Source organism: Oncorhynchus gorbuscha, linkage group LG20, assembly GCF_021184085.1.
Source record: "Oncorhynchus gorbuscha isolate QuinsamMale2020 ecotype Even-year linkage group LG20, OgorEven_v1.0, whole genome shotgun sequence".
Classification (NCBI taxonomy): domain Eukaryota; kingdom Metazoa; phylum Chordata; class Actinopteri; order Salmoniformes; family Salmonidae; genus Oncorhynchus; species Oncorhynchus gorbuscha.
In genome coordinates this window covers 1,841,274-1,856,147 of record NC_060192.1, presented here as the reverse complement: position 1 = coordinate 1,856,147, position 14,874 = coordinate 1,841,274, and the positions used below count along the sequence as shown (strand labels likewise).

The window sequence follows — 14,874 nt, the reverse complement described above, 5'->3', positions numbered from 1 at the left end:
GTTTTTATATCATTTATTCTGTTCCACAGTGTGGTTTCCCCAAAAAAATCATTGAGGGGCTGCACGGTGCCGCGAGGAGCACCATGTGAGAAAGGGGGGTGACGAGATCCTCCGTTGGTTCGGTGCGCTGATGTCGTGGAAACCCAGCGGTGAGGTGTTCCCCTGTTTGGGACAGAGGACACATTCTGGGGGTCAGAGGACACATTCTGGGGGTCAGATAATCCACTCCCAGCGGTGACCATCTGTTTGCCAGATGGAATGGATCCTTCAAGTCTCGGCTCGCTCGTGGAGTTTGAACGAGTCACCTTCTCCGAGAAGTGGGACACATCAAATTCGGCCAACTCTCCACGAGATGTTCAGTGCAGAGCTTTTTTTAGCCTGGGCTATAGCTACATTGGTGAACTCATCAATATGGCTCTGATTCAGCTCATCGGATAGCCGGCAAACGTCCTTCTGTAGCCACCAGATATCACGCGGTCACACCAATGGCACTTCCACTCTGTCCGTTTTTGGTTAGTGAACATGTCACAGCAGTAGCATTGGACAGTCAATGGCCATTGATATCCATTGGATCGCCATCGGTAGCGATAATGTTAAAAGCCACAGCTAGCAGCACTAGCTTATAAAGTCCATTAAGGCAGTGTGTTCCATGAAGTGCTAAAATAAGCTACAACAAGATGTGCATCAGTCTTGCTTTGACAGGAGTTGTATTCTTACCATTGTTCAGTTTCTTAAAATTCTGACATTCCATGTCAAAAGAACTCGTCTGTTGACTGTCCTTTGTGACATCAGAATTACTGAGTGAGTTTGCCGTGATGAAGACGTAGAGCCTGACCAGGAATGTAGTTAATATGGGATGCCTACCAAATGGTACCCTATTCCCTACATAGTGCTCTCCATAGGCAATAGGGGTCCATTTGGGACACAACCATGGAGAAGTGAGAAATTTAATTACATGCGGACCACATCAGCCGCATTGCGTGCGTGAGCTTTGCAAAAAATGTACACTTTATTCAATCATTTCATCCGAACTACTTGCGCGCGTCAATGAGTGTCGGCGTAGTCAGGTGTTAAAATAGAACTTAGTTCTATTTTAGACACTTGACACGCTACAAGTCCTGGGTCTCCCTTCTCCTCATTGGTCTTTATGAGCATATACCCACGTTAAAAAAATATATATTAAAAAAAATCTAAATAAATTATTTCACCTTGTTTTCAACTGGCCTACCTGGTTAAATAATTATTTTACTACTGTGACCTGGCCAAGATAAAGCAAAGCAGTGCGACAAAAACAGAGTTACACATGGGATAAACCAACGTACAGTCAATAACACAAAATAAATATCTATATACAGTGTGTGCAAATAGAGTAAGGAGATACTGCAATAAATAGGCCATAGTAGCATGTAATTACAATTTAGTAAATTAACACGAGTGAGAGATGTGCAAGTAGAAATACTGGTGTGCAAATAAAGTAAAACAATATGGGGATGAGGTAGGTAGTTGGATGGGCTATTTACAGCAATCGATAAGCTGCTCAGAGAGCTGATGCTTAAAATTAGTGAGGGAGATATGTCTACAACTTCAGCGACTTGTTTCAGTCATTGGCAGCAGAGAACTGGAAGGAAAGGCGGACAAAGCAGATGTTGGCTTTGGGGATGACAAGTGAGATATATACACACACACACACACACACCTGCTGGAGCGCGTGCTACGGGAGAGTGTTGCTATGGTGACCAGTGAGCTGAGATAAGGCGGGGCTTTACCTTGCACAGACTTATAGATGACCTGGAGCCAGTGGGTTTGGTGACGAGTATGTAGCGAGGGCCAGCCAACGAGAGCATACAGGTCGCAGTGGTGGGTAGTATATGGGGCTTTGGTGGCAAAACAGATGGCCCTGTGATAGACTGCATCCAGTTTGCTGAGTAGAGTGTTGGAGGCTCTTTTGTAGATGACATCGCCGAAGTCGAGGATCGGTAGGATGGTCAGTTTTACGAGGGTATGTTTGGCAGCATGAGTGAAGGATGCTTTGTTGCTTAATGGGGGAAGCCAATTCTACATTTTAATTTTTGATTGGAGATGCTTAATGAGTCTGGAAGGAGAGATTACAGGCTAGCCAGACGCCTAGAATATGTGGACAACTACAAATGCCTAAGTCAGAACCGTCCAGAGTAGTGATGCTCGGAAACCGGATTGCACACCTGACTGAGGAGGTACGGTGGAATTCGAAATGGTCAGTGATCTGTGTGACTTTGGCTTTTGAAGACTTTTTAGAAAGGTGGGGCAGGATGGATATAGGTCTAACAGTTTGGGTCTAGACTGTCACCCCCTTTGAAGAGGGGGCTTTCCAATCTTTGGGAATCTCGGACGATACGAAACAGACTAGTAATAGAGGTTGCAACAATGGCGGTGGATGCTTTTAGAAAGAGAGGGTCCAGATTGTCTAGCCCAGCTGATTGGTACGGGTTTTGCAGTTCTTTCAGAACATCTGGATTTGGGTGAAGGAGACGCTGGGGAGGCTTGGGCTGTGGGGGGTGTGGAGCTGTTGGTTGGGGTAGCCAGGAGGAAAGCATGGCTAGCTGTAGAGATTCTTATTGAAATTATAGAGGATTTATCAGTTGTGTCAGGGTTTCTGAGCCTCAGTGCAGTGGGCAGCTGGGAGGAGATGCTCTTATTCTCCATAGACTTTAGTGTCCCTAAACATTTTGGAGTTAGAGCTACAGGATGCATTTATTTTTATTTTTAAAGCTAGCCTTTGCTTTCCTAAGTGACTTGGTTCCTGACTTCCCTGAAAAGTTGCATATCGCGCGGGACCATTCGATACTAGTGCAGTATGCCAGAGGATGTTTTTGTGTTGGTCGAGGGCAGTCAGGTCTGGAGTGAACCAAGGGCTATATCTGTTCTTAGTGTTACATTTTTTGAAAGGCGCTTGTTTATTTAAGATGGTGAGGAAATTACTTTGTAAAGAACAACCAGACATCCTGTACTGACGGGATGAGGTCCATATCCTTCCAGGTAGATTAGAAAGGCCTGCTTGCTCAAGTGGTTTTTTTAGGGAGAATTTGACAGTGATGAGGGGTGGTCGTTTGACCGTGGACCCGTAACTGATGCAGGCAGAGATCGTGATTGAAAACAGCAGAGGTGTATTTGGAGGGCAAGTTGGTCAGGATAATGAGGGTGCCCATGTTTACGGATTTAGGGATTAGGAACCCACCTGGTGAGATAAGATGCCCTCAATCTTAAATTGTAGGACGGCCGGGGTGTTAAGCGTATCCCAGTTTAGCTCACCTAACAGAACGAACTCTGACGATAGATGGGGGCGATCAATTCACATATGGTGTCCAGGGCACAGCTGGGAGCTGAGGGTTAAAATTTTTTAATTAGAAGCTCTAACTGTTTGGGCTGGAATGTAAGCCTGCAAAGTTATGTCAATCTCTGCAGTAGATTGCAACTCCTCCCCCTTTTGGCAGTTCTATCTTGATGGAAAATATTGTAGTTTGGGATACATTTCAGAATTTGATGGCCTTCCTAAGCCAGGATTCAGACACGGCAAGGACATCGGGTTGGTGAAGTGTGTTTTACTCACTGCTTTAGCAAACTTGGGGAGGAGGCTTCTGATGTTAACATGCATGAAACCAAGGCTTTTACGGTTACAGAAGTCAACAAATGAGTACCTGGGGACACACAGGGCCTGGCTTAATCTCTACATCACCTGAGGAACACGTGTAGGGTGAGGGTACGGCTAAAGGCTATCAGAACTGGTTGTCTAGTGCGTTGGGAACAGAGAATTAAAGGAGCAGATTTCTGGGCGCGGTAGTATAGATTCAGTGCATAATATACAGACTGGTATGGTAGGGTGCAGGTACAGTGTAGGTAAACCTATGCATTGAGTTACGATAAAGAGGTTGCATCTAGAGGCACTAGTTATGCTAGGTGAGGTCACTGCATGTGTGGGAGGTGGGACAAAAGAGCAATTGAAGGCATATTGAGTGGGACTAGGGGCTCCGCAGTAAAATAAAACGATAACTACCCTAAACAACGGTATACAAGACATATTGACATTAAAGCGAGGCATTAAGCAATCACAGGTGTTGATTGGGAGAGCTAGCTAAGATCACAATGGGTAAGACAACAGCTAATCAGCTAAGACGACAGGTAAAATGGCGATGAATGGGCAGAGGGGGTCAGTTAACTACACACAGGGCCTGAGTTTGAGGCTGAGGACAGATGAACAAAATGGAGTACTGTGATTAATGAACGGTCCAGTAGGCATCAGCTATGTAGCCAAGTGATCATAGGGTCCAGTGAACAGCAATAGATGAAACGGGGAACCCGTAATGTAGTCGTTACTACCCTAGCTGGGAGATGCGCCTGGATCAAGGCTAACTGGTGCTAGCTTTGGGACAAGAGCGTTATCGACGTGACCTCAACCGGCCTTGGCCGGACATCAGACAGAATTACGTCGGGAGACCAGTCGTGATGGATCTGCGGGGCTCCGTGTCGAGAGGGTCCAGGCCAAATTAGCAAAAGAGGTATTGTAGCTGGTGTAATTTTGTTTGCTAGCCGGGAGATGCGCCTAGCTCGAGGCTAACTGGTGCTAGCTTTGGGACAAGGGCATCCTGTGCAAAGGTCCAGAGCTTACTGCAGGAATCGGGTGACGAAGTGGCTTCTAGTTGTGTTAGTGAAGAGTCCGGGAGGCATCAGCTGTATAGCCGAGTGATCATAGGGTCCACTGAGCAGGCCGGGAGATCGGCCTGGCTCAAGGCTAGCTTTGGGGCGTGGGGGATTTGAACGATGAACTGAGGTCCAGACTCCAGTCCAGTTGGTGGCAGTAATGCACCTTTTTAAAGTTGGTTGCCAACCACCATATGAAGTCCGACGAAGACTGAACAAGGAGAGATTCCTAAACTAACTAACTAGGTTTCCCCTTTTTATCTGTGGATTGTCGGAGTAGAGGACCTTGTGCATTTCTGGTAAAATAACATTTATCCCATGACAAATTAGCTCGCAACAGTAAGCTAGCGAGCTAAATGTTTGAATGTTTTCTTGTTTTGACCTTTCCCCAAATTAATATAGTTGGTTCAGAGTTTGTGTTGATATTTCAACTTGTGTGTCCTGATTTGCGTCTGGTGAGGATAGACTAACTTAACATGCCCACGATGGTGGATGCACGCACGGAGCTGGTTTGGTCACTTTCACAGAAATGTGAAACAATAACCGTGATGATTGAGCGAAGTAGAGCACGCCGATGAAATCATATGAACAGACTTGTTGGGTCCCACAGGTGGCTGAAGCAGCTAAACAATAACATGGTGATCACTGCACTGTTATCATCAACTGATGGGCTATTAGTACCTCAGCACCTTCTCATAATGCCCTTTTTAAACAAACACACTCTTGAGTCTGGACCATTAACAACCCACGCCCTGGGAGGATCTGACCCGTGTTTACTTGGGATCAAAGTGCGCGCACGCACGCACACACAACGGTTCTGACTATGTTTGTGTCCATTTTAGACTTCCTCCTTTTGAAGAGTTCTTCTCATATGTATGCCGCTGATTGATGTAAAGCATTCTCTATCATTTTTGTAAGTTGGTTGTATTGGAGCCATGCAGTGTATTGTTACCAGAACTACAAGCCCATAATTTTTCTCTCAGACCCATAATTAGTCTCTTTATGAGTAACACCTACACACCACATTGGGTGGGCTTAACACACCCAACTGCACATTGACTATTGTCTTCGACTTTCTTTACAAACATGAAAAAGCTCCAGAATCTTCACCCCTCGTTGGCCCCTCTCTGGAGTCAAGCAGAGCCAGGGTACATCCCCTACCTGTCCAGGCCTGCTAGCCCTCCAGTCACTCCTCTAAAGACAACATTCCTGCTGTGTGCTTCCTTCCACTGCAGTGACAGTGCTCATTAGCAGTTGAACTGTCTTCTCCGCTGTTTAGAATGCTGAGCTGGCAGTAGTTACAACTGATAGTAATTTAATTGAAGGGGAAATGTGTTTCTATATATGTATATGAGGAGTGAAACCTCACCTAGTACACTACAGACCCAAGAGAAAAGGGGCTGAGGACAAATTTAATTAATTATTGGCCTATTCGGTTTGTCCTCAGCCCCTTTTCTCTTGGGTCTGTAGTGTACTAGGTGAGGTTTCACTCCTCTTAAATGCCCTCCGTGTTTAGATGGGGTGTGTCTGTTTCTATGCATCTGTGCATGTGCGTAAATATAACACATTTAGGACAGTACTCCTCATGTACCTAACTAGAAGGGCAACAGAACATGAGTCATGTGCATGTTGTCATGCATGTCATTTCCTGCAGGTGTACTCGACTGTATTTGAGAAGTAGTAGTTGGCAGAACTGGAAGTAGTTGTTAGAGGAATTGTGTTGGTCAGAATTCTCATTTAGTATTTCCCTCTTTCTTTCTAGGACTGTATGGTTCAGTGTATAGTGCCTCTTGTTACATAGAATATCACTAAGGATAAGTTGCAGGGAGCATAATACTGCGGTCAAAGAACTGCTTTGAATAGTGGTTAAGTGCTAACCAGAGCATTTACACAGTGAAGATGCTGCAAGGCGATATAGTCTGACCAGTACAGGAACACCATTCAGTTTTCCCTCATAAGTCTAACCACAGATACAAACGCATTGTGTGGCTTGCTGCATATTCTGGGCTCGCAGGGGAATTGGTTATCATAAAGTGCAGTCCAATAAAAGTGATTTGCATCACATTCAGAGGATTGATTGTTAGCTAGAGTTATAAGGCTTCATCTGAAATGGCACCCTATACCCTTATTTATAGTGCTCAGCTTTTTCAAAAGTAGTGCACTATATAGGGTTCCATGGTGTGAATTTGAAGAAAATGGCTGAGTTCTCTATTTTTCCCTTTCATAGTGTTGGAGTAGTCACAGGCAGTTGTCACTGTGGTCAAAAATGGCTTTGTTGCTGTTCTTGGCTGTTAAACCTGGTGTCCATGACAACCACTTGTTCCTGTGGCTTCACCTGTGGCAGGTGATGGTATTATCACTTGATAACATCTTCATTACCAATACGCCTAAAGGTTTAGAAAAGTACACTACGTGGCCTAAAGTATGTGGACACCTGCTCGTCAAACATCTCATTCCAAAATCATAAGCATTAATATGGAGTTGGTCACCCCTTTGCTGCTCGCCGCCATTGGACACTGGCGCAGTGGAAGCGCGTTCTCTGGAGTGATGAATCACACTTCACCATCTGGCAGTCCGATGGACAAATCTGGGTTTGGGGGATGCCAGGAGATCACTACCTGCATAGTACCCACTGTAAAGTTTGGCGGAGGAGTGTTTTTTGTGTGGTTCGGGTTAGGCCCCTTAGTTCCAGTGAAGGGAAATCTTAACACTACAGTATACATTCAAGACAAATCTGTGCTTCCAACTATATCAACAGTTTGGGGAAGACCCTTTCCTGTTTCAGCATGACAATACCCCTGTGCACAAAGCGAGGTCCACACAGAAATGGTTTGTTGAGATCGGTGTGAAAGAACTTGCCTGGCCTGCACACAGCCCTGACCTGAACCCCATCAAACACCTTTGGGATGAATTGGAATGCCAACTGAGAGCCAGGCCTAATCGCCCAACATCAGTGCCCGACCTCGCTAATGCTCTTGTGGTTGAATGGAAGCAAGTCCACGCAGCAATGTTGAAAAGCCTTCCCTGAAGAGTGGAGGCTGTTATAGCAGCAAAGAGAGGACCAACTCCATATTAATGCCCATGACTGAGCTTGAGAGGATCCTGGGCATTAATAGTCTACACACAATACCCCCTATTAACAAAGCAAATGTATTAAAAATAAACATCTGTAAACCACTGCCAAAAGGTGCTTCAGTCTCGAGTCTTCTTGGGTATGACTCTACAACCTTGGCACATCTGCATTTGGGGAGTTTCTTCCATTTCTTCTCTGCAGATCCTCTCAAGCTCTGTCAGGATGGTTAGCTATGTAGCAACACTCCCTATTTTCAGGTCTCTCCAGAGATGTTCAATCTGGTTCCAGTACTGGCTCTGGCTGGGCCACTTAAGGACATTCAGAGACTCTTGCATGGTCTTGGCTGTGGTTCATCTTCCAAAGTTCCTGAGCATTCTGGAAAACATCCCAACAGCATGATGCTACCACCAACCTGCTTCACCTTAGGGATGGTGCCAGGTTTCCTCCAGTAGTGCAGCTTGGCATTCAGGTCAAAGAGTTCAATCTTGGTTTCATCAGACCAGAGAATCGTGTTTCCTTGAGTCCTTTTAGGTGCCTTTTTGGCGAGCTGTCGTGCCTTTTATGGAGTGGCTTCCATCTGGCCTCTCTACCATAAAGGCCTGATTGGTGGAGTGCTGCAGAGATGGTTGTCCTTCTGGAATATTCTCCCATCTCCACAGAGGAACTCTGGAGCTCTGTCAGTGACCATCAGGTTCCTGGTCACCTCCCTAAACAAATAGTCCCCCCCCCCCCAATTAAACGGCCTACTCAGGCCCAGAAGATGGGATATGCATATAATTAGTAGATTTGGATAGAAAACACAAGTTTTCAAAACTGTTAAAATAATGTTGGAGTATAACTGAGATGGCAGGTGAAAAATCCAACCAGGAAGTACTATTATCTTGAAAGGCTGTTTTCCATTGAAAGCCTATCCACCATACAAATACTTGGGACCCGGTTCAGTCTCTGGCCACTTGTAGAGGAAGCCAGTCTTTAGGCATTTACTCTGAAAAATTTGGGCGATACAGCACTTTCAATCAGTGGAAATTTCCATTCATCAGCCATGCACCTGATCAGGAACGCGCCTTTTCTTGTTTCTCCTTTCCTATTGACAAAGCTTTTGTCCGGTTGAAATATGATTTATGACAAAAACAACCGGAGGATTGATTTTAAACCTCGTTTGGCATGTTTCTACTAACTTTTATTGTACTTTTAAAAAACTTTTTGTCTGGACGGATTACTGGACAAAACACGGGAACAAAAATGGTTTTTGGTCATAGAGGGACATTATCGAACAAAACATTTATTGTCTGACATGGAAACCTGGGAGTGCCACCAGATGATGATCATCAAAGGTAAGTGATTCATTTTAATGCTATTTCTGACTTGACACTCTCCTTGGTTGGAAAATGGCTGTATGGGTTTCTGTGGGTAGGCGCAGACCTAACATAATCGCAAAGTGTGCTTTCTTCCTAAAGCCTTTTTGAAATCTGACACAGTGGTTGCATTAAGGAGAAGTTTATCTTTATTTGTATGTTTAGCACTTGTATCATCAATGTTTACGATGAGTATTTCTGTAATTTGATGTGGCTCTGTTTGTTTGAGACGAGGCATTTCTGACCATAACGCGCCAAAGTAAACTGAGATTTTTGGATATAAATATGAACTTTATCGAACAAAAAACATGTATTGTGTAACATGAAGTCCTATGAGTGCCATCTGAGGAGGATCATCAAAGGTTAGTGATACATTTGATATCTTTCTGCTTTTTGTGACTCCTCTCTTTGGCTGGAAAAATGGCTGTATGGTTTTCTGTGACTAGGTGCTGACCTAACATAATCGCATGGTGTGCTTTCGCAGTAGAGCCTTTTTGAAATCGGACACTGGTTGGATTCACAAGAAGTTTATCTTTTAAAATGGTGGATAATACTTGTATGTTTGAGGAAATTTAATTATGGGATTTCTGTTATGAATTTGGCGCCCTGTAATTTCACTGGCTGTTAAGGTGGGACGCTAGCGTACTAGAGGGGTTAAGAATGATAGAGGCCACTGTGTTCTTGGACCTTCAACCTGCAGAAATGTTTTGGTACCTTTCCCTGTTTCTGTGCCTCGACACAGTCCTGTCTAGGAGCTCTACGGACATTTCCTTTGACCTGACTGCTTGGTTTTTTATCTGATTGCACTGTCAACTGTGGGACCTTGTATAGAATGGTGTGTGTGCCTTTCCAAATCATGTCCAAACAATTTAATTTACCGAAGGTGGACTCCAATCAAGTTGTAGAAACATCTCGGGGATGAACAATGGAAACAGGATGCACTTGAGCTCAATTTCGAGACTCATAGCAAAGGGTCTGAATACTTATGTAATTAAGGTATTTCAGTTTATTTGTAAGAGGCCCAGTTTCATAAAATAGTATCCACAAAACACCAGTCTCCATGTCAGCAGTGAAGAGGTGACTCAGGGATGCTGGCCTTCTTTCCAGTTACTCTGTCCAGTGTCTGTTTTGCCCATCTTAATATTTGATTTTCATTGGCCAGTCTGAGAGATGGCTTTTTCTTTGCAACTCTGCCTATAATCGAACCCACAAATGCTGACGCTCCAGATACTCAACTAAAGAAAGCCAGTTTTATTGCTTCTATAATCAGAACAGTTTTCAGCTGTTCTAACAATTGCAAAAGGGTTTTCGAATGATCAATTAGCCTTTTAAAATGATAAACTTGGATTATCTAACACAACGTGCCATTGGAACACCAGAAGTGATGGTTGCTGATAATGGGCCTCTGAACGCCTATGTAGATATTTCATTAAAAAATCTGCTATTTCCAGCTACAATAATCATTTACAACATTAACAATGTCTACACTGTATTTCTGATCAATGATGTTATTTTAATGGACAAAAAATGTGATTTTCTTTCAAAAAACAAACATTTCTAAGAACGGTGTGTATATCGATGTGTATTATTAACACATACTAACACACACACACACACAGTACCCCACTGACTCCCCCATGAATTGCTGTTTCAGTGTTGTGTCAATGAAGAATTTGGTGTTCGAGCCCGGCTTGAGTGAGCGACAAAGGATCAATATCCCCCTTCGTCTCATGGATAAAAGCCTGAGCTGGAATGTGACGCTAGCTGACACTGGCTAACTTGATAAAATCCTGAAAATATCTAGTGTTGTAGTATACCCCTCCTGGCCTGATCAACTTAACACCACATCGCAGCTTTAACCCTTAGCAGACTGAGTGGGCCATATTTCTGCCGTGGTGGGGTCTGTTTACCATTGTGTATACACACAGAGAGCGAGACAGGCTGGATGTGAAGGCCTGGGAACTGGGATCTGGCTGTGGTAGGACTCGGGAGTCACGCCAACCACAGTAGTGCAGAGAGGGAGCGAGACGGAAATGCCTCAAATAAAGAGACATTGGTAAATGTTACCACATGTTCTATTTTTACGAAACACTTTCTCATGTCTGCTGCTACTCTGGATGCAATCTGTTCTCTGATCTTGCTGTAAGTAAAGGTTTCCAAAAGGCCTTTTTGTGAATTAAACATGATTCCCTTTTCCAGGGTATTGCCTCGAAGCACTAAGATATGCTTTCCATGTGTGGGTGTTCATTTGTGTTGAGAGATACTAATTGGTCAGTTTAATAGGTACACCACCCTGTTCATGAAAAATGAGGTCCAGTTAGGTCCTTTTGATACCGATTGAACAACGTTTCTATGCCCTGAAGAATTTGGGCTGTTCTGGAGGCAAAGGGGGGTGCTTATGTAAATGTCCTCTCACTGTCAACTGCATTTATTTTCAGCAAACTTAATGTGTGTAAATATTTGTATGAACATAAGATTCAACAACTGAGACATAAACTGAACAAGTTCCACAGACATGTGAGTAACATAAATGGAATAATTTGTCCCTGAACAAAGAGGGGGGGGGGGGTCAAAAGTAACAGTCAGTATCTGGTGTGGCCACCAGCTGCATTAAGTACTGCAGTGCATCTCCTCATGGACTGCACCAGATTTGCCAGTTCTTGCTGTGAGATGTTACCCCACTCTTCCACCAAGGCACCTGCAAGTTCCCGGACATTACTGGGGAATGGCCCTAGCCCTCACCCTCCGATCCAACAGGTCCCAGACGTGCTCAATGGGATTGAGATCTAGGCTCTTCGCTGGCCATGGCAGAACACTGACATTCCTGTCTTGCAGGAAATCACATACAGAACGAGCAGTATGGCTGGTGGCACTGTCATATTGGAGGGTCATGTCATGATGAGCCTGCAGATAGGGTACCACATGAGGGAGGAGGATTTCTTCCCTGTAACGCACAGCGTTGAGATTGCCTACAATGACAACAAGCTCATTCTGATGATGCTGTGACACATCATCCCAGACCACGACGGACCCTCCACCTCCAAATCGATCCCGCTCCAAAGTACAGGCCTCAGCGTAACGCTCATTCCTTCGACAATAAACGCAAATCTGACCATCAGCCCTGGTGAGACACAACTGCGACTCGTCAGTGAAGAGCACTTCCTGTCTGGTCCAGCGACGGTGGGTTTGTGCCCATAGGCGACGTTGTTGCCGGTGATGTCTGGTGAGGACCTGCCTTACAACGGGCCTACAAGCCCTCAGTCCAGCCTCTCTCTCAGCCTATTGTGGACAGTCTGAGCACTGATGGAGGGATTGTGCGTTCCTGGTGTATCTCTGGCAGTTGTTGTTGCCATCCTGTACCTGTGATGTTCAGATGTACCAATCCTGTACAGGTGTTACACGAGGTCTGCCACGGCAAGGATGATCAGCTGTCCGTTGGCTCCCTGTAGTTCTGTCTTAGGCATCTCACAGTATGGACATTGCAATTTATTGCCCTGGCCACATCTGCAGTCCACATGCCTCCTTGCAGCCTAAGGCACGTTCACGCAGATGAGCGGAGACCCTGGGCATCTTTCTTTTGGTGTTTTTCAGAGTCAGTAGAAAGGCCTCTAGTGTCCTAAGTTTTCATAACTGTGACCTTAATTGCCTACCGTCTGTAAGCTGTTAGTGTCTTAAAGACCATTCCACATGTGCATGTTCATTAATTGTTCGTGGTTCCTTGAACAAACATGGGAAACAGTGTTTAAACCCTTTACAATTAAGATTTTTTAAGTAATTTTGATTTTTACAAATTATCTTTGAAAGACACTTCTGGAAAAACATGTTTTTTTTTTTTTTTGCTGAGTTTACAATGCTTTTAGTTTTAGAGTTCACATGTAGTTTAGTAAAAGTTCACACTGCTCCACATGTCCCAAGGGGAACATGGTTTGAGAAATTGTTATTTTTATGAAGGGAAATCATAGCAGGCTTGTTTTAAAAGGGGGTCTGTCCCTCTTTATCCCTGGTGACACATTTTTCTTGCTGTGTGATTCTCTACTCCCTATGTAGTGCACTACTTTTGAGTGCACCATATATATATATATATTATGGAATAGGGTGCCATTTTGGATACAGACGTGGCCAGCTGACCTGTGTCTGTGTTCTCATGAATGCCAAGACAAACTAGCCCCATTTTCACCCATCAGCCCAGAGTTGGCATAGTGGGCATGGGGGTAGAGTGAGTGCTTCCTGTCTAACCCTCCCCCCAACCTTCTCCATATAATTTCCTCTCTTTGTCAAACCCACAGCCGTGACATGCGGGATACACACACACACATTTGCACGTGACTAGACGACATCAGACACACTCAAGTGGGTCTTTCCTGTACGCTTCACTCTTGTGGAGTCATGAGGTGATATGCGATTCCGTTATGGAAGAGTATTTTCCCCCAATCATTTTATATTTAGCAGGGGTCTCCTCCTACATAGTGTTTTCTCAGTGGGTTGCTTGACTTCGACTAAGCTGAGTGCTATCCTGATTCTGTGGAGGGTTGTAGTCGTTAGGTCGCATCTGTATGTTGGCACAATCAATAGCTCCTCGCCGTTCTGGTTACCATAGTGATTTGTATCCACATGCAGGCACATTGTGTTCTTTGTATGCATGCTGTGGAGCTCTGGCCCATCCATCCACATGCAGGCACATTGTGTTCTTTGTATGCATGCTGTGTAGCTCTGGCCCATCCATCCACATGCAGGCACATTGTGTTCTTTGTATGCATGCTGTGGAGCTCTGGCCCATCCATCCATTTGGCAGGCACATCTTGCTTGCTTGCTATTCAATTCATGTCCATACCTCAACACACTACCTACTAGACAGTGTTTCAATACAATGACCTTGAGGCCTTATTTCAGAATACCCTGACCTTGAAGGCTGGTGTAATTTTACCACATACGCAAACCCACATGAGTGCTGACTTCCTGAAAGCGAAATAGCCCTATGAACACGTGTGCTGACTCTTCAGCTGCCTACCATTGTCCCTGCTGCTACTGGGAGAGGCCGTTACCATAGTAACTACAGCGCCTCTGTCGCTTCCTGTTTTGGGCACGACTCCGCTGCCTGACGAGGGCTGTGATTCCTGTGTTGTCCCACGGTCAAGCTCCTATTATTAACAAATAGCCGCTGTGGTGGAACATGGCTGGTTTATGTAGGGCCAAGAGGTCGTTGATAATGTTCTAGCAACTTTCTTGAGCAACTGAAAAGTGTGTTTTGAAAATCCATGTAAAAGCTTGAGAATAGATTTTTCAAATTCAATTACCTGAATATTTTGATAGCTGGTCGCTCAGTGCAGTTGACATGCCTGTTTTGTGTCTTCCAAACACAGTGTCTCTCAGGGCCTTCCCAAATGGCATCATATTCTGTATATAGTGCACTGCTTATGAACAGAGCCTAATGGGACCTGGTCAAAAACGGTGCACTATATGTGGAATAGGGTGCCATTTGGGACTCTACCTCAGTGTTCATACTGAAACACTTCAAACGTCACAATCACTTCCACCACAGATGCTCCAGCCTATCGTAACTGTGTGCTCTTGCCTGCCCCCTCCAGGTCTGTCAGAGGAGTGCAGGGTGCAGACCCCTGCCTTCACAGATGCAGTGCGGCTCCACAGGCAGGCTCAGGGACACTACGGCACCTGGGACATGATGTGTGGAGGGCCACCACAGGTGAGAAACACTGGAGCTGGCTCTAGCTCCTTGAGGACTGAGTCACATTTTAGTCAACCTCGTTTAATTTG

At 44.8% G+C, this 14,874-nt stretch overlaps 1 protein-coding gene across 1 annotated transcript in view; it reads left to right on the top strand.

Annotated features, from left to right (window-relative positions):
* LOC124007150 (protein Niban 2-like) overlaps positions 1-14,874 on the top strand; it is a 55,939-nt gene that overhangs the window by 23,749 nt on the left and 17,316 nt on the right. The window contains exon 6 of the mRNA XM_046317482.1: positions 14,688-14,803. Within this exon, the coding sequence (XP_046173438.1) occupies positions 14,688-14,803 (116 nt within the window). The remainder of the gene's footprint in view (positions 1-14,687; positions 14,804-14,874) is intronic.